Source organism: Scleropages formosus, chromosome 18, assembly GCF_900964775.1.
Source record: "Scleropages formosus chromosome 18, fSclFor1.1, whole genome shotgun sequence".
Lineage (NCBI taxonomy): Eukaryota > Metazoa > Chordata > Actinopteri > Osteoglossiformes > Osteoglossidae > Scleropages > Scleropages formosus.
This window is the reverse complement of record NC_041823.1, coordinates 968,327-994,994: the sequence shown is the minus strand read 5'-3', so window position 1 is coordinate 994,994 and position 26,668 is coordinate 968,327. Positions and strand designations below refer to the sequence as shown.

At 51.4% G+C, this 26,668-nt stretch overlaps 1 protein-coding gene across 3 annotated transcripts in view; it reads right to left on the bottom strand.

Annotated features, from left to right (window-relative positions):
- cpne4a (copine IVa) overlaps positions 1-26,139 on the bottom strand; it is a 36,812-nt gene extending 10,673 nt beyond the window's left edge. Inside the window, exons 1-8 of one of the 3 annotated variants that reach the window (XM_018734577.2) lie at positions 25,871-26,139; positions 18,448-18,637; positions 5,659-5,838; positions 4,595-4,666; positions 3,919-3,981; positions 2,959-3,033; positions 952-1,035; positions 299-388 (exon numbers count right to left, since the gene is read on the bottom strand). In XM_018734577.2, coding sequence (XP_018590093.1) covers positions 299-388; positions 952-1,035; positions 2,959-3,033; positions 3,919-3,981; positions 4,595-4,666; positions 5,659-5,838; positions 18,448-18,618 — 735 coding nt within the window. In that variant the 5' untranslated portion in view covers positions 18,619-18,637; positions 25,871-26,139. The remainder of the gene's footprint in view (positions 1-298; positions 389-951; positions 1,036-2,958; positions 3,034-3,918; positions 3,982-4,594; positions 4,667-5,658; positions 5,839-18,447; positions 18,638-25,870) is intronic. The other 2 variants (XM_018734578.2, XM_018734579.2) reach the window with 2 other exon arrangements.
- Positions 26,140-26,668: the final 529 nt, after the last annotated feature.

Genomic DNA, 26,668 nt, shown 5'->3' with positions numbered 1-26,668 from the left:
ACGGTAACCAGGAATCTGCAGCTTTTATACTCTGTCAAAATGTTAATTTCACCACTGCGCCACCTACAGGCTGCTCCACAGCTCGGCCTCATTCATCATTGTTGTCTTACAGAGTGGACGTGTATGGACTCTCGGCGTTCAGTCGTCAGTCCCCGGTCGTGCGCGGTCATCTGCGACCAGTAAACCACTGCGCTCTTCCGAACCCTGAGCACAAGGTGGGACCGTTGTCCTCGCTCCCCCATCACCCCGTGTGACCTCCCATCAGAAAGTGTCCTAGAAACAGCCGTCCTGTTCGTACCTTCAACTTGCGGTCGTGGTCGCCGCTGCAGAGTGAGTTCACCGAGACCTTGAAGGTTTTCCACACAGGGTTCAGGTTGTTCATGATGGTCTGCAGGAGAGCAGGTGGAGAGCAGGTCACACACCACACGAGTGTGTGTGTCTCCGACAGCACTGGACAAACGTAACAGCACGCAGGTCACCTTCGCTTGACCGCACTGATGGGGGGGTGTCTATGTTTCCTCCATTATACATTACAAATATTAATAAATATTTGTGTGTTGTGTATTTGGGGAATTATGATTGCAAATCACTTGAAATATTGAAACAGTTTTTAAAACTATTTAATTTTGCCCAATATCCTACCAGTGGGGGAAATATGACAAATAGGTTTAATAAGAGGGAGGAGGTTGTTGCCAAGACAACAGCGATTCCATTTCTGCTTGAAAATCACTTTAAATAAGCAATTTTTTAAAAAATAATTTGATTTCAATTTGATTACCGTTTGTTCTGATTTGTTTTTTTGAAAATTCCGGAAAATATGTGAAAACTAATATTGTCTTGCACTCGAGTGTGTGGTCAGTCCAGGATCTGGTCACAAGTGCATCTTAAGTGCAGGGCAAAAGAGACCTTTGCTGTTTCCATTTGGACCGCAGACGGTCAGCAGGGCCTCACCTCCGTCCTGTGCACCAGCTGGTGTGTGGCGTCGTCGTTCACCCTGAAGATCTCCAAAAAAGGGTCTGACTTGCTGAAGAAGTCCTATGTGCGCGCACACACACACACACACACACACACACACACACACACACACACACACACACACACATACACACACACACACACACACACACACAACAAAGAAAAGTTCAGGTCCATCAAACTGCACACTTCCACAGCGACTCCTATTAGTGGACGGTCACCTCAGACGTTGACCAGTGTCTCGCACCCGCAGCACTCTGACCGCTGTGTGTCCCTTGGAGAAACGACAGCGGTCCTGGTCGCCCAGGGACCTTCCTGTGACTTTGACGTTCCTTCGAGCGTTATTCATGAGCAGCCCCCACCGCGACGCTCATCAATCAATCGGCTCGTCATTCTGTCGCCGGGAAACAGGACGGCTGATATCGTATTACTGCGGTGTCCAAACGATATTGAATATTTAAAAATAGGTGGTCCGCGATGCACCGTGTGGAAACGCTGCTCTCAGTGCCACCGTGACGACAGGATGTCAGTCTTCCTTCGCTGAATTATTCATGGCCCAAGGGAGGCTTCACGCTCGCGGTAATTCGAACGGAGATGCGCGGCTCCTCTGCAACGATCTTTTTTGCCTCCGACAGGTTTCCCGGCGATCGATGTTCAGTTTAGGGGTCGTGACCCTTCGATCCCTCCTTGTAGCTCCTCACCGCAAGTCGGCGCGTTTTATTGACGCCGAGCCTCTGGTGAGTGTTGGCGAAGCTCTACGTCCAGTAGCTTGTGTGACGAGCACCTGCAGGAGATCTGCTGCCTCATGGAACCAGATGGTGTCCGAACTGCAAATCCCTTCATCAGATGGAGCCCATGAAGGTCCAATGGATGGACAGTTGCCATGATAGATAGATAGATAGATAGATAGATAGATAGATAGATAGATGTTCACAAGAGGAATGATTTTACTGGATTTTGATATTGGATTCTATGGCGAAGGTGATGGATCTCGACTCACTGTCACTTCCTTTAACTTCTCTAGCTGGGGATTCCGCCGACGGTCAGATGGGCCCCACTGGTGCTCCTTGGTCCAGAGTTGGTGAGCATTGTCCACTAGTGCCATCTCACATGTTCTAAATTCCCTTGAGTCAATTTCAGCACTTGCCAGCTGCAAACAGAGAGTCCTTCCAGAAAGTTCTGTGCTGAAAGTGCTGTGTCCACTGTCACTGTGACTGAATCCATCCATCTGCTTGCTGCTCATCCTCTTCTCCTCTTTCCTCCAACCTTACCAAGGTCACAGTTACAGTGAATGCTGCGTCCAGTCATCCATTTCCATTGCTTTTCCTTGGAATGAGACCCTGATGTGTTTCACCGCGATGGTCCATGTCACCCTCGGGGATCAGCTCCACTCGTCCCCCCAGTGACCTCCATTCCGTCACACGTTTTATTAAATATGTGCAGCCATAACATTAATGTCGTACTTCCTCTGTAACGGAGAGAATTTCTACACTGAACTCTAATGTTCTGCATTCAAATTGAAAAAATAAAATTCAAGGGAATTCCACTGTTACGGCCGTCAGTGTGACCATAAACAATAGTGAAACACACTCCTCTGTGAGACGGACCCCAGTGGAGTTCACCTTCAACTACCCCTCCCTTCCCGCAGCCACACCCCCTCCAGCAACCAGCCCCATTCAATGACCCTGCCCCCTCCACTAACGCCCCATTTGCACTCCTCTTGTTTCACCATATTTGTGTCTCATCTTCATCTCTTTATTTAATTCAGGTTCTGTTTGTCATCACAGGGAGTTTCTCCAGGGAGCCACTAAGAGTGTAAAGGACACACTGCGCTCAGATGAAGCTCCTCTGATGCGTGGGAGGGCACATCGACCGCGTGCGTGCACACATACACACGTACTTCCGGCTCATTCTCCCTCCATTAGGAGGAGTCATACGTGTCTCAAAACACAAGATTCGCTCCGCAGTGCTGTGAGGCCGTACCTTGTCATCCAGCTTCCTGGCGCTGAACGAGAGCTCGACGTAGTCACCGTTTCCTGACAGCTCCTCGGCTATGATCTGCAGGAGAGGGAGAGAGGAAAGAGCGAGAGGGACTCACAGCCTGGCGTGGCGACATATTTGCTCCCATCGCTCTCACTGCAATGGAACAATGCTAAGCGACTTACAGTGATTTACCCATCTATGCGGCGTGGGGTAATTTTTACTGCATCGACTCAGGGTAAGTACCTTAGTCAAAGGTACCGCAGCAGCAGAGGGATTTGAACCCAGGTCCTTCCAATTCAAAGGAGGCAGCCCTAACCACGGTGCCCCCTGCTGACCTCACACCTCTATTTTGTTTTTGTAGCCCCCTCTAGAACACTGAAACGTTCACAGAACCCTGGACTGGTTCGCAGCTCACCCATCTGTCCCTCCTTCTGCTCTTCATGTCTCATATGCATATTAACTGTCCGTTTATTATGACTAAGAGCGGAGAGTCACTGGAGCCTCTAATGGGCCTCACAAGCTCACTGTAAGTGTAACTGATCTCTTCGCTGTCAAATGTTACCAGGGAAGAGAACGAAAGCTACCGCTCAATTTCCCCAATATTTTGCTCAATCCCAATCCCTTTCAGTCGAGGGAAAGAGAACTGAGCTCATTGTGCATCCTCCTCCCTCTGCATGTGGACACAGCAGCAACGAGGCTAATAAAGCTGAGGGGCAGCGTGTGCGCGGACCGCGCTGTGAGTTCTGCAGAAGTTTATGAACGTCTTTTATGAGGTTTTTCACATGGAGACAAAACAAGGTAAAAGAATCAGTGTGTTTTCATGCAGGTGTGAGAACAATGGAGAAAAGATGCACCGAGTTCCAGGACAGTAATTATTTCATTTGGCTGATGTGGCTCCGGAGGAATCGCTCATTCTCATGTAAATGTGGAGAGAGCCTTTTTAGGGCTCCGGCACTCAACTGCACTCAGACGCGGGCGCGAGTATCGGCTCTGTGAGAACAGTCCCCTGCTTATTTTCACACTCTGCAAAACACAATTAAGGCGCAGAACATAAACAGGCCTGAAAATCACGAGACATATTCATAATAGTCATAATTCTGTGGAGGAGCAATACGGTGGGTGGTACGAGGGAACGTGGGTTCGGTGCCCGCTCAGTCTGTGTGAAGTCTGAGCGGGTTTCCTCTGGGTGCTCTGGTTTCCTAACACCATGGAAAGAGATGGAGTTCAGGTGAACTGATGACACTAAGTCCCCCTTAGGAAATGAATGGGTGAGAGAGAAAGTGTGTGTGTGTGTGTGTGTGTGTGTGTGGCTACACTGCGATGGAGTGGCATCCCATCCAGGATGTGCCCCCGTCAGCCTCGAGCCCAATGCTTGTGGAATAGGTTCCGGATCACCGCGACGCTGCTCAGGACACAGCGCTTATTAAAACTGGACGGACGGGTAACTCTGTCCTGGCAGCGACAGAAGGAAACTCTTCCAGGAACTCGCTGCCTGCAAACCATGAGTGACAAAGTGTGTCTTCCCACAGGTGGTGTGTTTGTTCGGAGCAGACGCCGGGACTCAGGTGCGCCGCCGGGTCGAGCTGCCGGGACCAGAGGGGAGCGTTGGAAGGGCAGGAGCAGAGGGTCTGCTCACCGTGATGGAGGACTTCCCCGCGGAGCTGCCCTGCTTCAGCAGGCTTCTGGAGAGCTTTCTCTGGGACACAATCTGTTTGGGGGGAGATAAGAGAGCGAGAGAGCCGTCAGCACACGCACGCACGCACGCACACGCACACTCCGCCTTTTGATGTTTCTTTGAAAGCCCCTCCGGGGGGTGACATGGACCGCGGCGAAGGTGGGGTCCTTCTGGAATGTCGTGCTGCGGAAGGATGAAGCGGAGGCGCTCTTTGGACAAGAGCAGCGCCGCCGCACGCAGCTTGTAAAGCAAAAGAGACAAGCGTGCGGCGGCGGCGGGAGCCGAATGTGGCGCCGGAACGCGGGGCTTTAAATTTGGGCTGAGCTGCCAAGAGAGAGGCGTGCAGGAAACGGATAAACAACTCGTGCGTGTGAAGCACAAAGCGGCGCCGTCTGCACACAAAGCCCGGTATCTGTCTGGGCCCCGGAGCCACAGAGTCAGTGTGTTCGGAAAGCAAAGCAGGGAATAATCCCGATAAGTCGCAGCGCATGGTTTAACATCGTCGGCATCTCCCCATCAGCATCCACAGCCTTTCACGTCATTCACACGTCCCGTGGTTCCAGAGCAGCTGCACGGAGCCAAACCTACACCGAACAGAATCCACGAGGCCTGTAAATATCCACACCCCCCCAGACCACGGGGCACGACCACAAGCACATGCGGCAGACGGCTGGGACACGCAGACCATGTGGCACCGACACGGACGATAAACGCAGTGAGCCCTTGAGCGCTTTCACCGCCTTTCCCCCCCACCGTCACCAGAGCCGCCCGCGTTTCAAAGGTCCGACTTTCCGGCTCTAGAGTTGATCTGTTCGCCCTCAAAGTGTCGAGCGGAGGCAGCGGATGAAAGGCGGAGTCGTACCGGAGACACCATCACAGGGGTACGATCAAGAGTGCAGTCCAACAGGCTCCAGGGGCACGAAGGAGTGCGCGTGCGCACGGGGCATTGGGAGTGTGTGTGCTGCGCTGACTCGTGTAGGGGTGCGCTTTGACGCGTCGCGGTGCGAAGCGGACATCTGCCCCACCTGGCCCAGCGTGCACTCCACGGCCCCCAGGAAGTCGGCCTCCTTGATCCCGTTGTGGCTGCTGCTGATGTCGTAGAGCTCGAACCTCAGTCGCTGCACCTCCTCAAAGTAGAAGTCCACGGTGAACACCTTGGAGAAGGTGGGGTTGATGGAGCTCCGGATCACCTCCGTCCTGTCCACCTGGAGTCGACAGAGAGAACGAGGGCGGAGGGAGGGAAGGGGGGAGAGGGGGATCACTTATGTCATTTCCCTGCATCGGCCTCTACGGTCGCAGGCAGTAACGGAACGCATGAAGCGACCTTTTTTCCACAAGTGTGAATGTGTACAAGTTACACGTCCTTCCCGATGACCTCGCTGGACGAGTTAGAAGTGTTAAAACTACATCCTTACCAACTCCACACACCCAATTAGAGCTGGTAAGTGAGGCAGCAGATGCCTCAACCTTCTGCCTCCTTCGTTTTCTGGCGCCAACCCGGTCAGCCAGATGTTGCACGTTGGCTGAAGTCCTGCGGTACTTGGAGCGAATCCCAAATGCGGTGAGGCTGGCGGCTGCTGGACGGGGCGCTCCCGTAGCCCTTGGCAGCACGCTGACTTTCGGCCAAATGAGCCGTGTTGCACAACCACCGGGCTACAGGACCAGCTGACCGAGCTAAAGATTCGAGTCCCCGGGTTATGCAGTTCAACACATTTTCGCTTCCAGTCCAGCAGATCATCTTCTAAGCAGAGGCATATTTGCAGGAACTTATGGCACAACCACTTGTTCACGCTCACTGCTCTACTGTTTGTGACCTGTTGTAATGATGACGTATCATGGTGGAGACTAAGGGGTTGCTCCACCCCCTCGATGCTCGCTCCCGGGCGCGCAGGCTGATATACTTGGCCGTGTACACCTTTTGTGCCTCGCACGTTTTGGAGATTACTTTAATGTTGTTTATTTTATTGTAAGGACAGCTGTGTGAAATATGTCATCCATAGTTGCCCACAAGATATTAAAAAGAAGAGCTTCCTTTTGTCCGTGTCCATCTGGATTTATATAATTTTACGCCTTTCTGGAATCCACGTGAGGATCTGGGCTAACTCATTAGCTTAGCCGGATCCTTACACTGTGTTTACCCTCCAGGCCAACAGATGGCAGTAAAGAGCACCCAAACAGAACAGGGTCGTGTGGCCACCTTCATTCAACTCTTTTCCACAGTGTTTCCAGCTCCCGTCTGCTGTTCATCACTGTCGACAGTAACAAGATGAGGAACATTTCACGTGTTTATAGGAACATCATAACATCCCATGATATATCATCGTCTGTCAACGATCTGCACCAAACAGGAGTTTCTGGAAATGAACTATTTTTATTTTCAGTTTTAAGTTACTTTTCATTAATAGCTATAAATGTCAGTTTATTATTATTATTTAGCTTTTTTTGATTGTGACTTAGTTAAAGTGACTTTGGCATAATGAAAATATGTAGACACAAACAGTGGTCAACTTCGGTGAGCTTTGGTCGCAATGATGATGTGGGGGGCGGGGGTGGGGGTTTCTCCTTGCACAGCTTCACTAAGCTGCTACTAGGAAGTTGGGCTCAGCATCTCATCTTCACACGTCACAGATGACCAGGCTGGATCCCTCAGGGCAGCGACTTGTCCTCTGATTTATCCCAAGAGGAACTGGACGGAAAGTGCATCTGCTCCGTATTTCAAGTGAAATGTTCATCTGTGGAAGAGGCCAAAGTGTTTTACCTGAAAGCCACTGCAAAACACTGGAGAATAAGGTAAATGATGGAATGCTCTGCTCAGATTTCTCCATGTAGTTTGGAAAGGTAACGGTAAATCGTGTGTAACATGGTAAAGGCGCGCTCTGCAAGGCGAAACCCAGGGAATGTGAGCTCTTTTCGACTCAGGAGCCCTTTGCCATCAGGAACCCATCGGGAGACAACAGTTCTGTTTTCCGATGCCAATTAAACGCTGAAAAGTAGGAACACAGGTGTCCCCGTCGGCATGTCATCGAGCGCAGGTGGAAGCGTAGTGTGCTCGCACCCAGAGCCGTTCGCGGGAGCTGCGCCTTCGAGAGCAGAGCTGTCTGCGCCTTCCGCCCTCTCGCTGTCACAGGAGTTTTGCGCCGTACAGAAGAAGCCCTTCAGCCTGTCCAGGAGATCAGAAGAAGAAACTTCTAGAAGGTCACATGCCGGGCTCCCGCGACCCATCGGCCCGAGGGCTCGGGAACGAGCGACAGCGGCGCCGCTCTCCTCTGTGTAAGAGTGTCAGAAACGGTGAAATCTGCTGTGATCCAACGCGGTAAAACAATGAATCATGATAAAGCCACACGGGGGGACAACGCTTTCCATGCAAACTGTGTGGTGCAAATGAGCCCCGTCTGAGTGACACACCGAGCCGCATGGAGGACTTTGCAGGACTGCGCTTCCTCTGATGAGACGACTTGCGCCTCTGAGTTTGGACAAAGTGTCCAGTGTGTGTTTCTGTCACAGGGACTTGGCGCCAAACACGACTCTTTCTGTGGAGCTTGTTTTCGGAAGACGCCCCACATCTCATTTCACGGCGCAGAACTGCTCCTGGGGGTCTGGGAGACAGCAGGACTCAGGGCGAGCGCTCTCTCTCTCTCTCTCTCTCTCTCTCTCTCTCTCTCTCTCTCTGTCTCTGTCTCTCTCTCCTTTCTCCCTGTGTCTCTCTCTCTCCTTAACGCATCCACTCTCCTTGGGCTCCCGCCAGGGTCAAAGCAGCAGTGTCCATCTTCAAGGAGGATGATGTCCAACCTCAGCTCCAGGCTGTGGGACACCTGCAGGTCTTGCTTCTGTTTCCAACACATCACTAAGAGTCCATTAAAACAGTTTATTAAGGAGGGTTTTTCAGCAGCGCCTTCCACAGGTCCACTGGAAAAGTGTGTCTCATATGCAAATGATCTTGACTCTGCCACGGGGATCCTGGGTTGGGATGCTGCTGCTGAACAGTGCTAAATGCTCTGCTGAGTTTGTAGACAACGTGGTCCTCATGACTGTCGCCGGGGTTTTGCGTCTCTCGGGCGGCGCCGGCGAAGCAGACGGCACCACGAACAGTCGAACCCAAAGCCAAAGTGGCCAAAATGTGGACCGCGATGCAAATGGCCCATGGCGGTGTGAGATCACAGCCAGCAGCGCCGGCACCGGGTCACCTCCCCCCGCCAGGGGGTCCGGTCCAAAGCGCTGGCGATCCAGCAACCCCCTCCCCCCCCAGGGATCAGTGGTCACATCTAGCAGAGCACAGAGCAGCAGGAACAGTTCAGGGAGTTCAGGGCATGTAAATCAGTGCAGGGCTCTAATTAGGAAGCATCTGGCTCAGCGTGTGAGGACAGATCAGCTCCGACCCCCCCCCCCCCACCGCACCACACCCTCTGGGCGACAGGGACGAGAGACGCCAAGGCCTAGGTGTGATGCCATCATTGTGGGCCAGGGGCCACACACCGAGCGGTCCCGGCGCTCGAAAGAGACACAGCACTGGAGTCACCAACACAAACTGATATTTACATTTACTCACTTATCGCTTGTCCACTTGTGGCACTTCTCTTCAAAGCTACTTACACCGATTTACCCTTTTGTACTGCAGGCTACCTCACACTCTATCAATTCTGGGTAAGCACCTCGATGTGGGGTACTACAGCAGGAGGAGGGATTCGAACCCAGGGCCCCCAAGTGCTGCCCATACACGTACCTTTGTGTTTTCCTTACATGGCTCTGGCACATTTACTCCAATTTACCGTCTTCATTTACATTTACATTTACATTTACATTTATTCATTTAGCAGATACTTTTCTCCAAAGCGACGTACATCTTAGAGAAAATACAATGCGTTCATAACATTAGGAGAAAGACACATAGCAGCAGATGTGTGATTCTTAAGTAAACCTAGTTTGTTTCTTTCCACTTTATACACCGATGTTCATCACACGGGGGGGCACAGTGGAGCAGCGGGCTTGACCGGGTCCTGCTCTCTGGCGGGTTTGGGGTTCGAGTCCCGCTTGGGGTGCCTGGCGTCCCGTCCTGGGTGTGTCCCCTCCCCCTCTGGCCTTACACCCTGTGTTGCCGGGTTGGGCTCTGGCTTGCTGCGACCCTGCTTGGGACAAGTGGCTTCAGCAAATGTGTGTGTGTGCGTTCATCACACGAGTAGGTGCATAAAACGCAAGACAGACTAATACTGATCACCTTCCTACAATTGTTTTTAAGATATACACACACACACACACACACACACACACACACACACTTTCAGAACCGCTTGTCCCATACAGGGTCGCGGGGAGCCGGAGCCCACCTGGCAACACAGGGCGTAAGGCCAGAGGGGGAGGGGACACACCCAGGACGGGACGCCAGTCCGCCGCAAGGCACCCCAAGCGGGACTCGAACCCCAGACCCACTAGAGAGCAGGACTCGGCCAAGTCTGCTGCGCCACCGCGCCCCCGATACACAAACATTTACATACAATGCAGGAGTAGCTGTGTAAAGGCTTATCTGGGGATGATCATGAAGTCACGGTGCATGAACATTTACACCTTACATGAGCTGGAGATCTTGGGCGAAATGGGTCCGGAAAAGGTGAGTTTTCGGACCCTTCTTAAATGTAGACAGAGTTTCAGCAGTTCTGAGTGAGAGGGGGAGGTCGTTCCACCACAACAAAGGTCATTCCATCACGTTCGCAGATGATTTCACTTGTCTTCTAGCTGGGAACCGAACACAAAGAACCTCGTTGTTTGGCTGTTTATTAAGTGCTGCACCAGCGTCGGCGCCCGTTTGATACGAGTCGAGTCCCAGGTTGTGCGTACGACAGTTACCGCGAAAGGATGGAAATACATCTGTGAACCTATTTGCAAGATTAAAATGGTGCTGAAAATTAAAACATAAACGTCTCCTCCAGTTAGGGGTCCTGGCTTCTTCCGCCGGAGGAGACGTCCGCGCCGTGCACCACGTAATTACCCTCATTAGGGCTATTTCACACGCCTGCTCTTCTTCATTAGCGCCGCTGGGGGACTCCGTGTCCCGAGGCCGATGACCGCCGACTCACCTGTCGGACGCCGGCCCCCCGCCACCTCCGCCTCGCTGCTTTTCTTTTACTGCGGTGCTCTGGGAAGGTGGCTGCCCGAGGCCGACCTACTGGAGCCACGCGGTTTCGGACACCTCGGGTGATCGCAGCTCTAGGCCAACAAGGAAACAATCAAGATTCTTCCACCGCCAGGTGATCGCTCTGCTGACGAAGGTCAGAGGTCATTGCGGTTTTCTTGCTGTAACCACCTCGAATATGCGGGAAACGGACCGCGAACGGTGCAGCTGGTCTAGCTGGCAAAGCATGAACACCTGCTCAGGTAAAGAGCTACAGCAGGAACCCCTCATGTCAGCATCATCGCCCGTCTCCATGGCAACCGCTGTAAAGCTCCACCTTGGAGGAGTTCATCGGCTTCTGGATATTAATATGAAACAGTGCGGAGTCCGCGAGGCTCTTGTGCTTTTCTTGTTAATGCTCCCGGTTTTACTAGCACCGTGATAAATAAACCCACAAGCACTTGCTCTCCCTGCTGCTTCAAGGCCACATCAGTGCCAGGAGGTCGCGTCCCAACGTCAGGATGGGAACCTGCAGCCCTGCGGCGCAGGGGAACAGTCCTCCCGCCACAGCGCCGGCTGGGTATGTAGGTCAGACCCGGCGCTGTTTAATACTGTATTCGCGTAAAGCTCTGCTGAAGGTGAACAGTGAGACCCCCCAGGCAAGAACATCACTCTGTTGGGTTGCCTCTGGCGTTACCATGGCAACGCTTATACACCCTTCCCACCTCTGCACCCTCGTGGTGGACATTGAGATTATTTAATGTTTTAAATCAAACTATTCGTTTATCAGGGGGGCGCGGTGGGTTGGACCGGGTCCTGCTCTCCAGTGGGTCTGGGGTTCGAGTCCCGCTTTGGGCTACCTTGTAACGGACTGGCGTCCCGTCCTGGGTGTGTCCCCTCCCCCTCCGGCCTTGCGCCCTGTGTTGCCGGGTAGGCTCCGGTTCCCCGCGACCCCGTTTGGGACAAGCGGTTCAGAAAGTGTGTGTATGTGTATTCGTTTATCAGACTCTCAGCTGTACACATGGACACGTGGAAATGTGAAGTGCAACAGCAAAGCTCTTCTGGGACTCAAACCAGGAACCTACAGGCTCTTTATTTATTTATTCATACAACTCAAGCTTTTCGGAGCAGTTTGCAATGTTCAGCTACTGATAATGGTTTACTCTTTTACAGAGCAGGGTAATTTTTACTGTGCCAGTTCTAAGCGCCTTGGTCAAGGGAACTACAGCAGGAAGAGGGATTCGAACCTAAGAGTTCACGTTCACTGAGACTGACATCCTTTGTCAGACAAGGGTGAGCACATACTTGTGAGGCGAATGTGGACGTGTAGCCAGGACCCATTCAGGCTCAAAACCCCACACCCCACAGAACTGCGGGTTCGAGTGGGACGTGGGCGTGACCCAGACTAGCGTCGGTCAATCACATCTACAGGGTGGTGGTTCCAGGCTCTCTGCTACCTGCTGTCCTTCAGAGGTACAATGGGGACAAAAGGAACAAGAGCTTCTGGATCAGGTGAACAGGAGGGGGTCAAAGCCCAGGCTAAGTGGGAAGGCGGAGCAGGACACAGGAAACACCAGGTACCGTGAGTGTGTGCCGCTAAAAGGAACCACCGGGTGGCGCCATCAGAGGAGATCCACCGTTAACAGAGCGAGACGTTCAGGCGAACCGTGACGCCATCAGAGAACGGCCTTCTGGGTCCTTCTACAGGCTTTGAGAAGAACAGGAGCAGCAGGAGATGCTCCGAGGAGCTGTACTCTATTAAGAAATATGTCCATCAAACTATATTAATTATCCAATAAATTAATTCATCTTTAGTGTGATGAATAAACTAATTAGTAAAACTGTGTGATTAATGAAGTTCTGTACCTTGTTTACTTTTTGATGTACCACACCAGGCAGTTCAGCCACGTTTTAGCAGGTCTTCTTGCTCTAAGGTGTGGGGGGGAATTATGTGGCATAAAAAACTAATTATTGAAAGTTTCATTAAATACTCTTAGTGAGTCAGTGGGAGGCAGCTAGGAGGCAGAAGAGATGTCCACCACAGTGGACAGTCACGCTCTGCTGTGTGAAGTCCAGCTGTCCCACGCTGAATGTGGTAAAAGTGGCAGCTGGTGTGAAGGAAGCTCTTGGGCACGGGGTATGGATCACGTAACCTCCCGGAGCAACACAGCACTCAACATGGGATCATGTGGAACCCTCCATCCTACCTCTCATTCCTCCAGCATTCCGGTTGTCTCCTGGCTGTGTCCACCTCAGTGGAGGACACCGAGAGCCACAGCGAAACATCAGCCGTCGTCTTCTCAGGGTTCGACTTCGGAAGACGCCCGGACGCCCACAACGGGAGTTATTGTTGACGGAGACTTTAAACGCCTCCGACCTTCTAGCGTCTGCTTGGACATCTCCTTCAGCCAGCGAACTGCTGAATATTGATATGAGCTCTAAATGTCAGGGAGACACGTCGGCGTCTATCCGGAAAATGTCAGGATGAAGAGTTGCTGACGGAAAGAGGGAAACGGAACGGGAGCGGAAGGCAGAGCCCTTTCGAAGAACCGGCTGAACGGTGCCCCCACGCCCCGGGGAAGCTGCTGCTGAAGGTTCGAGGAAGGTTCCGTAGCCCAGTGTACAACCACACAGTAGGACACTGGGTCGAGTACAGTGTCTGCTTGCCCACAGTAACACCAGGGAACCTCAGGTGACTCAAAGAAGCGCAACTCTAAAAGGAGCATCAGTGAGACTTCAGTTTGATTCTGGGTCCATAGTCATCTGCAGTCATCTGCGGTCATCTGTGGTCATCTGCGGTCATCTAAATCCAGAGCTGGGTGTTGCTGGTTAACTGAAACAACTTAACAGAGACACAATGCTGCTGATTTCGAATGTTTCTCCTGATTGTTACTTTGGACATGGTTTGCAGAAATGAGGAAAGTGAATGTGTGTTGAAGTCGAGGGAGTTACAGGTGTGTAAATCTGTTTTCGTCATTAACGTTCATATTCATAATTATATTAATTTTCTATCAATTATTCATAACTGTTTCACACTTAGTTTAAAAGTATTTTCACATCATTATCATTTTGCATGTCATTATTACACACCGGGCAACAGAGCCCAGAGAGAGTAGGGGGGTCTTGTGCGAGAGCATCTGCCCCCCCACTTAGGATGGAAGCCCCCAGCCACCCACCCACCTATCCATTTATTATCAATAACTGCTTGTCCAGTACAAGCAGTACAGTACCAGTACATCACAGGGCAATTACACACACACACACACACACACACACACACACACACACACACTCGTACAATTCAGTCACCAAATCACCTTAAATAAGTGTCATGATTGTGAGAGGAAACCAGAGCACCAAGAGGAAACCCACTCAGACATGGGAAGAACATGCAGACCCCACACAAACTGAGTCTGTTTCGAACCCACATCCCTGGAGCTATGAGGCACCAGCACTACAATGGGCACCATGAGTCAACGGCACCATCCTCTGGAGTGAAGGCAGGGCTCTGATTGGCTGCTATATTTGGTCTTCTTAAGCCTATCACAGGTCCAACCTAATCAATTAGCATCATTACCGAAGTATTAGGACCGAGTGACCCATTTATGTCCATTTATGTCCATCTGTTCATGTACTTCACCCTCTCTGAGGAATCAGCTTCCCGTTGAGGGTGCAACTGCAGGGCTCTTCTTGGGGCTCAAACCTGCAACCCGCGAGCGCGACCCCTTATCCACAATTGTTATTTCTCATGGCAAGAAATAAAAATATGAGGTACGTCCCAGAAGTCACACGTGGGACACTGACCAAAAGACCTGCTGGAATCACGCCTACGAGAACGGAACCAAACGCCTCGATGCTGCCAACCGCACATGCAGACGCATATCTCGGAAACTGGGTCAGACAGTTTTACTGCGGTAACCTTCATTAAAAAAACATTAGGGCTATATGGCGGCGGAGGGCAGGAAGCAAACAGATTAGACCTCATGTCTCGAGATGGCTGTGAAATGTGAATAAACATGGTGATCAGTTCCAGTTCAGTGGCACAGCGGAGTAGCGGAGTATCGGTGCGCTGGGCGGAGACATACCCACGCTGTCTGTTGGCGATACGAAGTGTGACCGACAGCGGGCCTCAGAGACGTTCCGGCACAAAAAGGACCCGGACTGACGGCATCGTCCGGAACCGCAACCCGGCTGCACTAATTAGCTTCGTGACTTTAGGAACGGTGGACAGGCACGAGAGGACAAACGAGCAGCTGGAAAATCTAATGGGGGAGGACATCATGGACAGGCTTGGGGGCGCGAACTGGGACTTATTTACAAGCCTGGATGTGGGTCGTGAACCCGTGTGGCTGCCAAACAAAAAGGCGGCGCTCCCGTGTCCTGATGGGACGGGGACGCGACCGCCGCAGGGGGACATCCGGCGCACTTTCGCCGGGACGCAAATGGCACTAATGGCACCGGCGAGACGCCCCACAGAGCACACAACTGTCCCGGCTGTCGCCCCCCGGGGGGACACATTAGCGCACGCTAACGCCACAGCGCCGGGGGCAACACGCCAACCTCGTTCTCCCGCAGTCGACCGCAGAGAGTGTTTCTAAACCCCCCCCCGACCCCCACCTTTCATAACCCCGACCGCATACTTCACCGTTACACTGATTTTAACTGAGACACACAGGAAAGAAAGGAATTATTAATGTGATGCTTTTCCCCAAGTTACTTTACAGCTTTTATATCTAAGTTGCTTACACTCGAACCCAGGATCTGGCAGTATAGGTCCTCACAGCAGAGGGCAGCAGGGGGCACAGTGGTTAGAGCTTCCTCTCGCAGTACAAAGATTCAAACCCCACCTACTGCTGTAGTGTCCTTGATCAAGGTACTTAAAAAATTACCCTGCTGTATGAACGGGTAAATCAGTGTAAGTAGCTAGACGCTGTACGGTGCTTTGGAGAAAAGCGCCCGATAAACAATGAAGGAAAAAGTGACACTCTAAACACCACACCACCTGCTGGCTGTTCTGCAAAGCACACTTCGCCCGTTGTTCTCGCAGAGGTAAAGGTCTAATGAACACTTCAGCAGAAAACTCCAGCTGGAGCTGCTCAGGGTGTTGGGTCAGGAGTCCAGCAGGGTATTGGGTCTGCGGTCTAGGGGGATGTTGGCTCTGGCCCGAGCCGTGGGGGAAGCGCTCTCTGAAGGCCAAAATCTCGGTCCCTCGGTACCCGTGACGTAAACCAACACCCTACCGGCGGTGTATCAGCGGACCTGAATCGCCGCTCCTCCACCACAAGTGAGGAGAAACGGACGAGTCCAAAGTGCACCAGGGCGGCACATTCATTTACCTTGTTTTTCCGCTCAGTTGCCTTCCTGTAGGAGAAAGGAGGGGGGCAGCGGATAAAGGAGCAGCTCTGCGTAAAAGGAGAAGTTAAATTGTATTAAATTAAATTAAATATTAAATTAAATTACAGCAATATTGCAGAAAACAACATTACTGCTGCTAAAAATAAAGAGCTGAATTAGCCGCAGGTGTCGGCGCAGCGTCGGGCGTCACATCGCTTCCCCTTCACTCCTCACAAAGAGCAAATCACAGCAACGGTGCTGTTACCGGCGGTCACGCGGTCGCTGCTGTTTGGTTGTGGTGCACCGCGGTATCGCCAGTGACAACGACAGCCCCCCATCGTCCCTAATTCTGGTTTTACCTCCTCTTTGGGTAAATGGAACTTCCATCACGCATGGAAGTCAAATGCGGCGACTAGGGGGACAAAGGTTGGTGACCGCTGCCCCCCAACAGGGAGGACAGGTGAGTGTCCTGACAGCTGTGGGGGGGGGAGGGGGGGGCTTTGTAGGATCACAACACCCCCCTAGAGACATGTACTGCAAAAGCCGCTCAGGGCCGTGACCTCGGGCTTCTGCACTTCATCACAATAACAACAAACCGTATGAGCCACGGTCACGGTCAGCGTTCAGCGAAACCGCACAAGTAAGTTTGTTTGTTTGTTTACTTGTTTGTTTGTTTGTTTGCTGTCTGTTCTCAGGCTGGTATTATAAAGCCTGTGGGGGGGGGTTTATCCTGGCATTTCCAAACAAAGTGCCCAGCTGCTGTAAAACGCTGGTTGTACAACCCCACGATGACGGAGGAAGAGCCGGTCGAACAGGGCAACTGCTGACTCAGCACTGACCACCTGCAGCGTCTGACCGTGTCTTTAAAACCCGCGGAACGAGGACGCGGTTCGAGGATGGGACAGGAACGTGACCCAAGGGGTCTCTATGACCTTTAAACTGAGATGTGACCACATAATCCTGGTCCTCGGTGACACTTAACAGCCAGAGTGGGCCTGGACCTCACCTCAGACTCTGAGAACGAAGGACAGGGATGGCGACCCCGAGACGGACCGGAACCGGTCGCTGATCTGGTAGGAAATGTTTTCGGTGATGTTTTTACGGAAACGAAAGAGGCCCTGACCAGCGATGCATTTCTCAATAAACACGCGGGACCTTCACGTTCATGCCTCCCTGGTCACACGCGGTCGACTCTGACTCCCCGTGACCGAGAGCCAGCTAGTGGAGTTACTGCACAGCGTCGTGTTCCTGACTGTGGTCAAACATGCTACAAAACACCTGATCCCACAGCGTCTCTCAATTTCCATTCAATTATTTTTCCTGAGGCCAACGAGAGCAGGGACCGCAGAGACGTCCACAGGACCGTGTTTCTGTCTTGTTGTCGCCTCTTCGCACAGCTGCACGAGCTCCGCGGTCACCGGCGGTCCTGTTTTCCAACCGCAGCTCTGTATTTAATGGAATTGTGGAAGGATAAAGTGACAGAATGAACGACGAATGGCGCGCGCTTTTCTTGTCTGGAGGAACGGAAGAAACGGTCAAACGTTTTGATTATTGCATGAGTTTATAGGGAGAAAACAACAAACAGCAACAAACACTTTGGGGACGATAATGGCCTTGGGGGGGCACAACTGGTGCCTTCGGAGCTGAGGGTCACAGGTTCAAATCTCACCTCCTCCTGCTGCGGTACCCTCCCTCAAGCAGGGTACTTTCGTTAACGGCTCCAGTAAAAATCAGTGTATAAACTGGAGAGTAACTGCAAGCACCTCAACACTGAAGCCGCTTTGGAGAGAAGCATCAAATAAAGGTCAATAATCAATAATCGGTATCGTAACGGGAAGCAGTGAAAGTGACCCCAGGACGTTTGGTCAACAAACGACACGTCACGACAGAGCAGTGTCTTCCGTCCCTGGTCATGAGACGCAGGACTCAAAGCTGAATTTCTGCCCCCCCACCCCTGCCCCCATGGTGCATTCTTTAAAAATCAGCGCTTCAGATGCTGAGCAGGATCCTCTGGTCGTACCGCTCAGCTGCCCCACTTATACCGTAAATGGGACAGAAACGGGGGCAGCGGTGCCCCTCCCCACACCACCTCCCACCACATCCCACCCATCTCAAACCAACTTCTGAGCACATGACTAACGCATCCAGCCCAAAGTTGGGGGTTTGCGGTCCATTAATGTAACAGCAACCAAATCGACACGGCACACTGCCATGGCAACAACCCCCACCGGGCTCCTGTGGGACAGTCACACCTCTTACTCTTTATGGTAATAATAATAATAAAGCCCCAGGGTTGGGCAAAACCACCTGCAAGAGTGAAACAATGAGAAAACACTTCCAACAGGGGGGCGCTATGTAGACTGACACGGCATCCTACCTCCAGCCACTGTCCGTGCGACTGCATCTTGAGGACGACGCAGGGGTCCGGCTTGGACAGCGCGTCCCGGTCCGAGATGCCCTTGCAGGCGACGCGCAGCTCCACCTTGGTGAGGCACGGGCTGCTGAAGAGGCCCAGCGAGTTGGCCGCCGACTCGTAGATGTTGCTCATGGTGTGTGAGACAGCGGCTCTGGGTGAGGAGGACACACGGGTGAAACAATGGGGACATGGGCTCTGTCCGCCTAAATACTTCAAATATTTTAGTAGGGAGCAACTGACCAAATATCTCATCCGAAGGACAATTGAGACAAAGTGGACAATTTGGCTGCTCTCATTATTATTAACTCATTAAGAGACTTCTAAAAACAAGTAGTCGATCTAAGAGTTTCGCGGTCAAGGGCACAAACACTTATGCGCTCAGTGATTCTGAGCTTTGCAGAAATGTGTTTTTTCAAGAAATGACTCCCGAAAGGTATCGAGTAAATAAAACAAGGTCTCTAACAGCTGCTTGCAGAGTCTCGTCCAGCAGGAAGCGGCGGGGATGTTGGATCTCACCCCTGAAGATGGATGTGGGGAAGGCGTGTGCGCCGTGCGTGTAATTGGATTCGGACGGGTGACAGCGAGTGACACAGGTGCGTGTTGTGTGATCTCTCGCCTATTAAAGGCATCTCGCGAGGTGATGGATCCGCCAAAGTCGGTCCTTCCTACTGCCAGCGGTGTGGCCTCTCGGGGCGGTACGGTAGGGGCTTCCCTCGTATTGCAAACATTCGAACCATGTCGCTGGCGCCCCCAAATGTGCCATCAGGTCACACTTGAAGAGAAGCAGAAACAAGAGCCTTGCTGAACACATCTGCCCACACGGCGTCGCCCTCCTGCGCATCCCGTTGGTCCCGTAGCAGTGTGTGGTTGTTAATAAATGATGGTGTAAAACCATCATCATAATCAGGACCTTCATAAAGTACCAGAACAATGAGCCCTAAGTTTAAAAAAAATCTTAAAGAAAGTGGAAAACTGACAGCAAAGGGAAGTCCTACCTGTCAGCTTAAAAGTTTAACTAATAAAACACATAAAACTCTGCTCATGGGCAACATCATCATGAATGACTTTCTGTGATTTAATAGTCCTCCATCAGAAATTATACTTTGGGAAAAGTTCAGCACAGAGGGATTACAGGCGTTACAAGTATTGTCTTGCCAGGTAGCATATAATACTATAATATATATATAATAAAATGTTAAATGAAATAATATTCCAAATAATAATAATTATGTTTCAAAAAACTATTGAAAGCACTTGAAAACAAAGACAGATATGTTTGGTTTACAAATCTAAAGGAATTGACAATATATATACACTATATAAGTATTTTTTTAATTACAGTAATTGACAGGAGGGACTGAGGTTAACATTTTGTGACTCAGCACCATGGTATCTACTTAATATCTATTTCTGCATTTAATCTCAATTATTGGCAATAAAGAGTTTCTATGACAATTCTCTTTATGAGCAGATTTTTAGGAACGAGTCACATTCATTATACGAGAGGGAGCAGTATTCTGTTGGACCGAGGGTGTGGAATTTGGGGGCGTGGTTTCAAATGGGGCGTGGCCTCTGGTGGGGCGCAGCCCCCACGTCAGGTACCGCTGTTCTGCTGAGACACAGCGCCTGCTAGAGAGGCATGTGAAAACAATACCGTTCCATGGCAGCAGAACGGTCAATAGGAGACTCAGATCGTGACCGCGGCTGACACACGGCGCCTCGGTGCCATTAGACAGAACGACAACCTGCTGTGATGCGAGTTTAAAATCCACTGGAAATGTCTTTGTGCAGCAGCTCTGACAGCAGTTTGTGGACCTCGGTTCAATTACAGCGAAGGACCCGTGAGCCGCGAACCGTGAACCGAGAGCCGCTCCGCTGAGCGATGACTGCCGAGCAGCCGGGCTCCCATCAAACCCGCGCCGTGCGGGTCGCACGTCTCTAACGCGACAGGGCCGCGAACCACGAGACAGCGGATGAAGGATCGAGTTCTCGGGAGACCGAGGTCTCACGGCGGACGACGGCTGCGCTCATTTCAACGCCCCGTCACCCTGGATCAAGGACCGTGACACTTCCGGAACACGCACTGGGGTTTTGCTGACTGACTGCGAGCCCGAGCCCTCCTTCTCAGAGGCGCGGAGCTTCGGACTTTGCACTTGCGCACATTAACTCGCTCTCTTCATATCAGCGGCCTGCATGGACATCGAGGTCCCTTTCCGGGGTGCGCTGAGCAGCCGGAAGAAGAAGCCCCAGACACGGTCCCACTGGGTCCCGCCTGCTGGGTACCGGTCAATTCCCGGTCCTGTTCATCTGCAGGGTCCGGCAATAACGCTCGGCTCCTAGAGCACGCAGATGCCCCCCCATCCCGAGGGGCCTCGGTTTTGATGCCAACTTGTCTGTGAAACGCACTCGGCGTGAACGTGCAGTATGAACATGCGTCACGTGTCACAAAGGATACGGTCACACACTGCTATTGCCTTTGCTTCTCCTCGGACCAGTGAGGTACTCTGGGGCAGCGGCACAGGGTGCCCACATCGCCACGCCGCTCAGTTTATTCCATTAAAATTGAATATTGCCAACATCCCATCAGCGTTTGTGCGTCCATACAGCCAATGTGTCCGCCTTACCGCGGTACAGGTTCTTTAGCAACACCAAAGTTTGATTTTCTTTGGCCTGAACTTGAATGATGAAACTCACAGATGTTCTCCTGTCCGGGACAAAAGACCCGGAGCAGAGAAGGTTGGAAATACGGACCAGAGGGGTCCTGAAATCCGCCGGCTGGAGACCAAATGTTCTATTTGTCATTTCTCCAGCACCTTAGTGAGCCACTTACACCGATTTCCCCATTTACACTGTCATTTTTACCGTATCACTTTAGAGGAAGAGGGGTGCAGGGTGGGTTCCACTCTCTGGTGGGTCTGGGGTTCGAGTCCCGTTTGGGGTGCCTTGTGACAGCCTGGCGTCCCATCCTGGGTGTGTCCCCTCCCCCTCCAGCCTTGCGCTCCGTGTTGCCGGGTTAGGCTCCGGCTCGCCGTGACCCCGTATGGGACAAGCAGTTCAGACAGTATGTGTGTGTGTGTGTGTGTGTGTGTGTGTGTGTGAGTTTAGGGTAAGTACTTGGATCAAGGGTACAATGACAGGAGCAGGGATGTGAACCCAGATGCTTTGCAAGGCAGTGGCTCTAACCGCTGCACCACCTGCTCCTCAAGTTGGGTATTACACTCATTGCCTTTCATATATGATATGATTGTCCAAGCGGATATGGACAGTTTTACAAAGGACCTCATTTTAGAACCATAACGGCGCTTTCACACCCATCTGTTTGTCAGGGGAGAAATCGCTGCCTGGCAAAGAAAACGAAGCCATTTCTCACTAAACACATTTGTCGGCTGCAGTGATTTCTGCTTTCCTGCCACGTTTACAAACACGTCTGGAGCTCAGGGTGTCTGTGGCCGACGCCGACTGCAGGGTGGTGGGGGGGGGGGGTGTACAGTGGACAAACAGTGAATGAAGGTACAGTTTAGATACAGCTTAGCTGCAGTTTAGGTACAGATATGAAGTTTTTACATTCAATGTTTTACTTTTCTCTCCAGTTGAGTCTCTTTTGCTGCAAACCCTTCGTCCGTCAGGCACTTGACTCGTGTGCGTTTCATTGGCCGCCGCAGCTGTCAGTCACAGAGTTTCCCCCGACTGAGGGCCACGCTGAAGAGATGCTGAGCGTCTCGCTTTGCTGTCAGCATCGACGACCTCAGACGGATCGACGTTTATGAAACACAAACAGTTTTATCATTCATTCGTCAAAAAGCTGGTGACTTTACCAAAAACAGCTTGAAAATGATGAGCCACTCAGAGCAGGGTACATACCCTGGTATAGTGAGCGTCCTTCCTGTACCCCAAATGCCTTCGTCCGTAACTGTACCCCCCCAATCCCCTCACCGACTCTCCCAGGACCCCACAAAGTCACATTTCATATCATGGATTAACACATGATATAATCCATGATATGAGGATTAACTTTTCCTGTCATGAATACAAAATACTCTATACAACTTATTTTAATGCCTTTATTAAATCTGATGTAAACTGTAAAATTGAGGTAAACTGTGCAAAATCTATGCCTAAAGATAGATCGTGTTCACTGGAAACGGACATTTTAGCAAACCGATACGTCAAGAAACAGAGAAATGTTTGCGCCCTAAAAAATTCATAACTGGAGCGTACGTCACACGAAGAGACAGAGCATCGAGATGTAAAGATGACCATGTGACCACATGACCACACACTGGATGCACTGACCACTCTCAGGTCAAACACTCTTTCTATGTGTTTATTACAACTGGGAGAAGTGCAGCATTTACAGCCGCTGCCCTGCGCTCACAGGACTCGGGTTCGAATCCCATCTCATGATCAGCCCATTGCCCTTCATCAAGTTACTTCCTCTGAACTGATGAAGTAAAAAATACCCTGCTGCATGAATGGGTAAATCAGAAAAAGCAGATTAGTGAACAAACCTCATACTGTAAATCAGCTTGGAGAAAAGTATTTGGATCAATTACGGTTAATAGCAACAACTGACTCCCCTCAGTTTGCCCTGGATTGTGCACAACTGCAGCCTCAAACCCGTGTTCTGTGGGGCAAAACGCGTTCGTTGACACGAGGGCAGCAGGTGACCGCAAAGGACTGTGGGTAACGTGTCGGAAGCTTCCTTTTCCCACATCCCCTGCTCGTCTGCGGCACCGGTCAGCATCATCCCAGGTAGAATCTCACTCCACAGATGAGCCATCGACCCAAAGCGACAAACGTTTGGACACACACAGTCTGCGTGAGACACGCCCACTACTGCACGCATGTCTCCGTGCGAACAGTCTCCTCCTTGGGGCGCATGGGTGTTCCCCAAGGAATGCTGGGAAATCGGCACCCTCAGGGGTCCCTTTTTGATCTGTCGCTCGAACCCCGAGCGGTCGAGTCTGATATGGGCCCACGTTCGCTCACTGGAAGAGAGGATCCAAACACCTGCTCCACACCGGTGGGAAACTTCTAGAGTGACGAGATGGGACGGCAGGAGAGAGCGAAATATGCCAGGAGGCATCAAGACGATTGCAGAAGCGCTAAATAGCTGGACAAAGACAGTAGAGTACAGCGCTGAGCCCAGTGACCACAGCATGCAGCCTGTACGCCCTCTGCTGGCCACTGGAGCAGCGACCTTCCTCGAACCTTTTCCCAAAAGCAGCAGAAGCCCCTTGCAAGAGCATCGCAGCGCAGAACGCACAGGGCCAGTGTGTCGCGGGAAAGCACTGTAAGCAACATATTTACCGCGTTATTACACTGCTTTCACACCGGTCCGAATGCTGAACGATTTGTCCGGAATATGTGATCACGACTCTGAAACATCTGAAGGAAAGCGGAGCAGTTATTGCGTTTTTGGAAACTTAACGTGAAATTTCCACCTGGAGAGGGGTGAGTGGTGGACACCACGTTAGTTACTGTACATTACTACCCGTACAGTAAAACAAAAACACATACAATACATACCGATACATACACACATACGTCACTACCTGCACCTTAATACCTTTACACTTGTCGCTGTACTCTGCTCTCCATACGTTACTAACCAGATCCTATGAGCTGTGCTCCACTGTACGTCCGCTGCGCCCTGGTGGAACACAAATTCCTGTACATGACCATCTGTAATTGATACGAAATAACTGTACATTACCTCTGCTACATGAGTAACTATATGGTTTTACTGTGGTCCACTTCCTCTGCTTTAATCCACAGTACTTATACCGTGCTGTAATAATACGGTGCAGTATTCCGAAATTTGTCAGTTCGCAGGAGACGGTGTAAACTGAGCCCTTTCAGGGTAAACGTAGACCATACAGTTTAACTGCTGAGTTGGTACTTTTTACTGAGGTTACTAAGCCGCCTCTCCCCCGACTCACAGCACAGCTTCGCAGATCTTCTGCGAATAACTTGATCCTCTGAGGTCTGTTCATAACTCATTTTGCTCATAACTCCGTCACTTTTGTCTCTAAGTCACAATCACTGTTAGCTAAATAATACAGATGTCCCTCAATTCATTAGCTGTTTGCTTCTTCAAGAATCTCAGTTAAAATTTAAAATAAAAAAACTGAGCACAAAACTTCAATGGCCAAAAACAATCCGTCGTCTCCACAAGCCCATGTGCAAAGCCAATTGCGGACACATTCGCCCCCCAGAAGCACGCTGGTCTCCATCGTAATGGTACGACTCTTACTGTCACCATCAGAATCACAACACTTTCACTCGTCACACGTCATTGAAGGTGTACGTCTATCGAAAAGACACCAAATGCCCGAACTCCAGTCATGAGCTGTAGACACTGTGACGGCGAGTTTAATGAAGGTGAGCAGACACTTCGGTTCTGTTTCAGGGCTCTTTACTGCCCTCTGTTGACTTGGATGTGTAATATCTTGGTAAGACCAGTTTCATTCACTCTGCCACAGAGAGAAACATTGGAGAAAAAAATCATGCATTTTTGGAGGAAAAAGTAATTGGGAAAAACGACTGTCTTTGAAACTTTATAAGTTGATTTTCACGAGACAGTTTAAAGACAATTTTACTATATAAATATACTTGGCTAAATAATAGTCTTTCACATGCTCTGTGTCCTCAACATCTACAGTCCATCAATCAGCAGAACGTCAACAAAGTCTATCAATGAGAAGAGCTACAACATCCACGCAGCCCATCAATGAGATCAACAAGATCAAAGGAGCCCATCGGTGAGAAGATCAAGATCCACACAGTTCATCAGCGAGAAGATCAAGATCCACGCAGCCCGTCAATGAGAAGATGAACAACCTCCGCACAGCCCAGCAATCGGTCAACAGCGTGAAAGCAGTGAGTGAGAAGATCAGGATCCACGCAGCCCATCTATGAGATCAACGACATCCACGCAGCTCACCAGCGAGAACAAGGTCCATACTGCGACTCTCCATCATCAGGAAGAAGTGAAGGTACGTGAAAGACCGGCATAATAAAAACACACACACACACACACACACACACACACACACACACACACACACACACACACACACACACACACACACACACACACACACACACACACACACACACACACACACACACAGCGAAACCGCTTAACCCAAGTGGGGGCGCAGAGAACCGGAGCCTAACCCGGTAAGACAGGGCGCAAAGCTGGAGGGGGAGGGGACACACCAAGGACGGGAGGCCAGTCCGCCGCAGGGCACCCCAAGCGGGACTCGAACCCCAGACCCGCCAGAGAGCAGGACCCGGTCAAACCCGCTGCGCCACGGCGCCACATAATTATTATTATCCTTAATAATAATAATAATAATAATAATCAGCAGCAACTCACCTTGAGTTTACATGAAGAAAATCTCCCAGAAAACTTGTTTATTCAGCGAACTCGTGTCGGGCTGCGAGATGCTCCGCGCAGAAGCGCCACCGATTCCATCCTGAGTCCGCGCGCGGAGCCGCCGGTTGGGGGGGTGGGGTAGGGAGGGAGGAAGGGACGGACGGCAGGACGGACGGAGCGCGCGCTCTAGCAGCCCGTGCTCCAGCGCAGGAGCGACGCTCTCAGCGCCTCTTCTGACTCCGCGGAGCTTTATATCTTTGCGGGCTGGAGCGGAGCGGCGCCCCCGCCGCGGCCCCACAGCGCCCCCGAGCGGCCGCAGTGCGCAACTGCCGCAGTGAAGCTCCGTCGTCGGCTTTTGCGGGATCCCGTAACGCGCTGGATATTATGGGCCCCCGTGACCCTTTATTGCCTTTAACACGCGTGCATTTTCGGACCCGAAGCAATAATAACAGCAGTAACTCACTGCTATGGTTCCCATTCATTTATAGCAGCGCGGAGACGTAGCGACGTGCAGTGTTTCACTGCTCATTATTTAAGGCTCATTTCATTTATTTTATGTCCGAGGGAGGAAAGAGCAGCGGTGACAGGTCACATGGGATATTTCTGACTCTGTGTGTGTGTTTCTCCCCGTGCGGACGTCCTCTGATGTCACAAGCCACGCGTTCGTTGCCTTTGAGCTCGAGACGCCGACTGCGGCCAGAAGGAAACAATGTCTCTTTGAGCGAAGCACCGGAAGCGCTGCTGCCCTCTTCGCGGCAGGGTGTGGGAGCCCCTCAGCCTCAGCTTTCTGGGGAATTT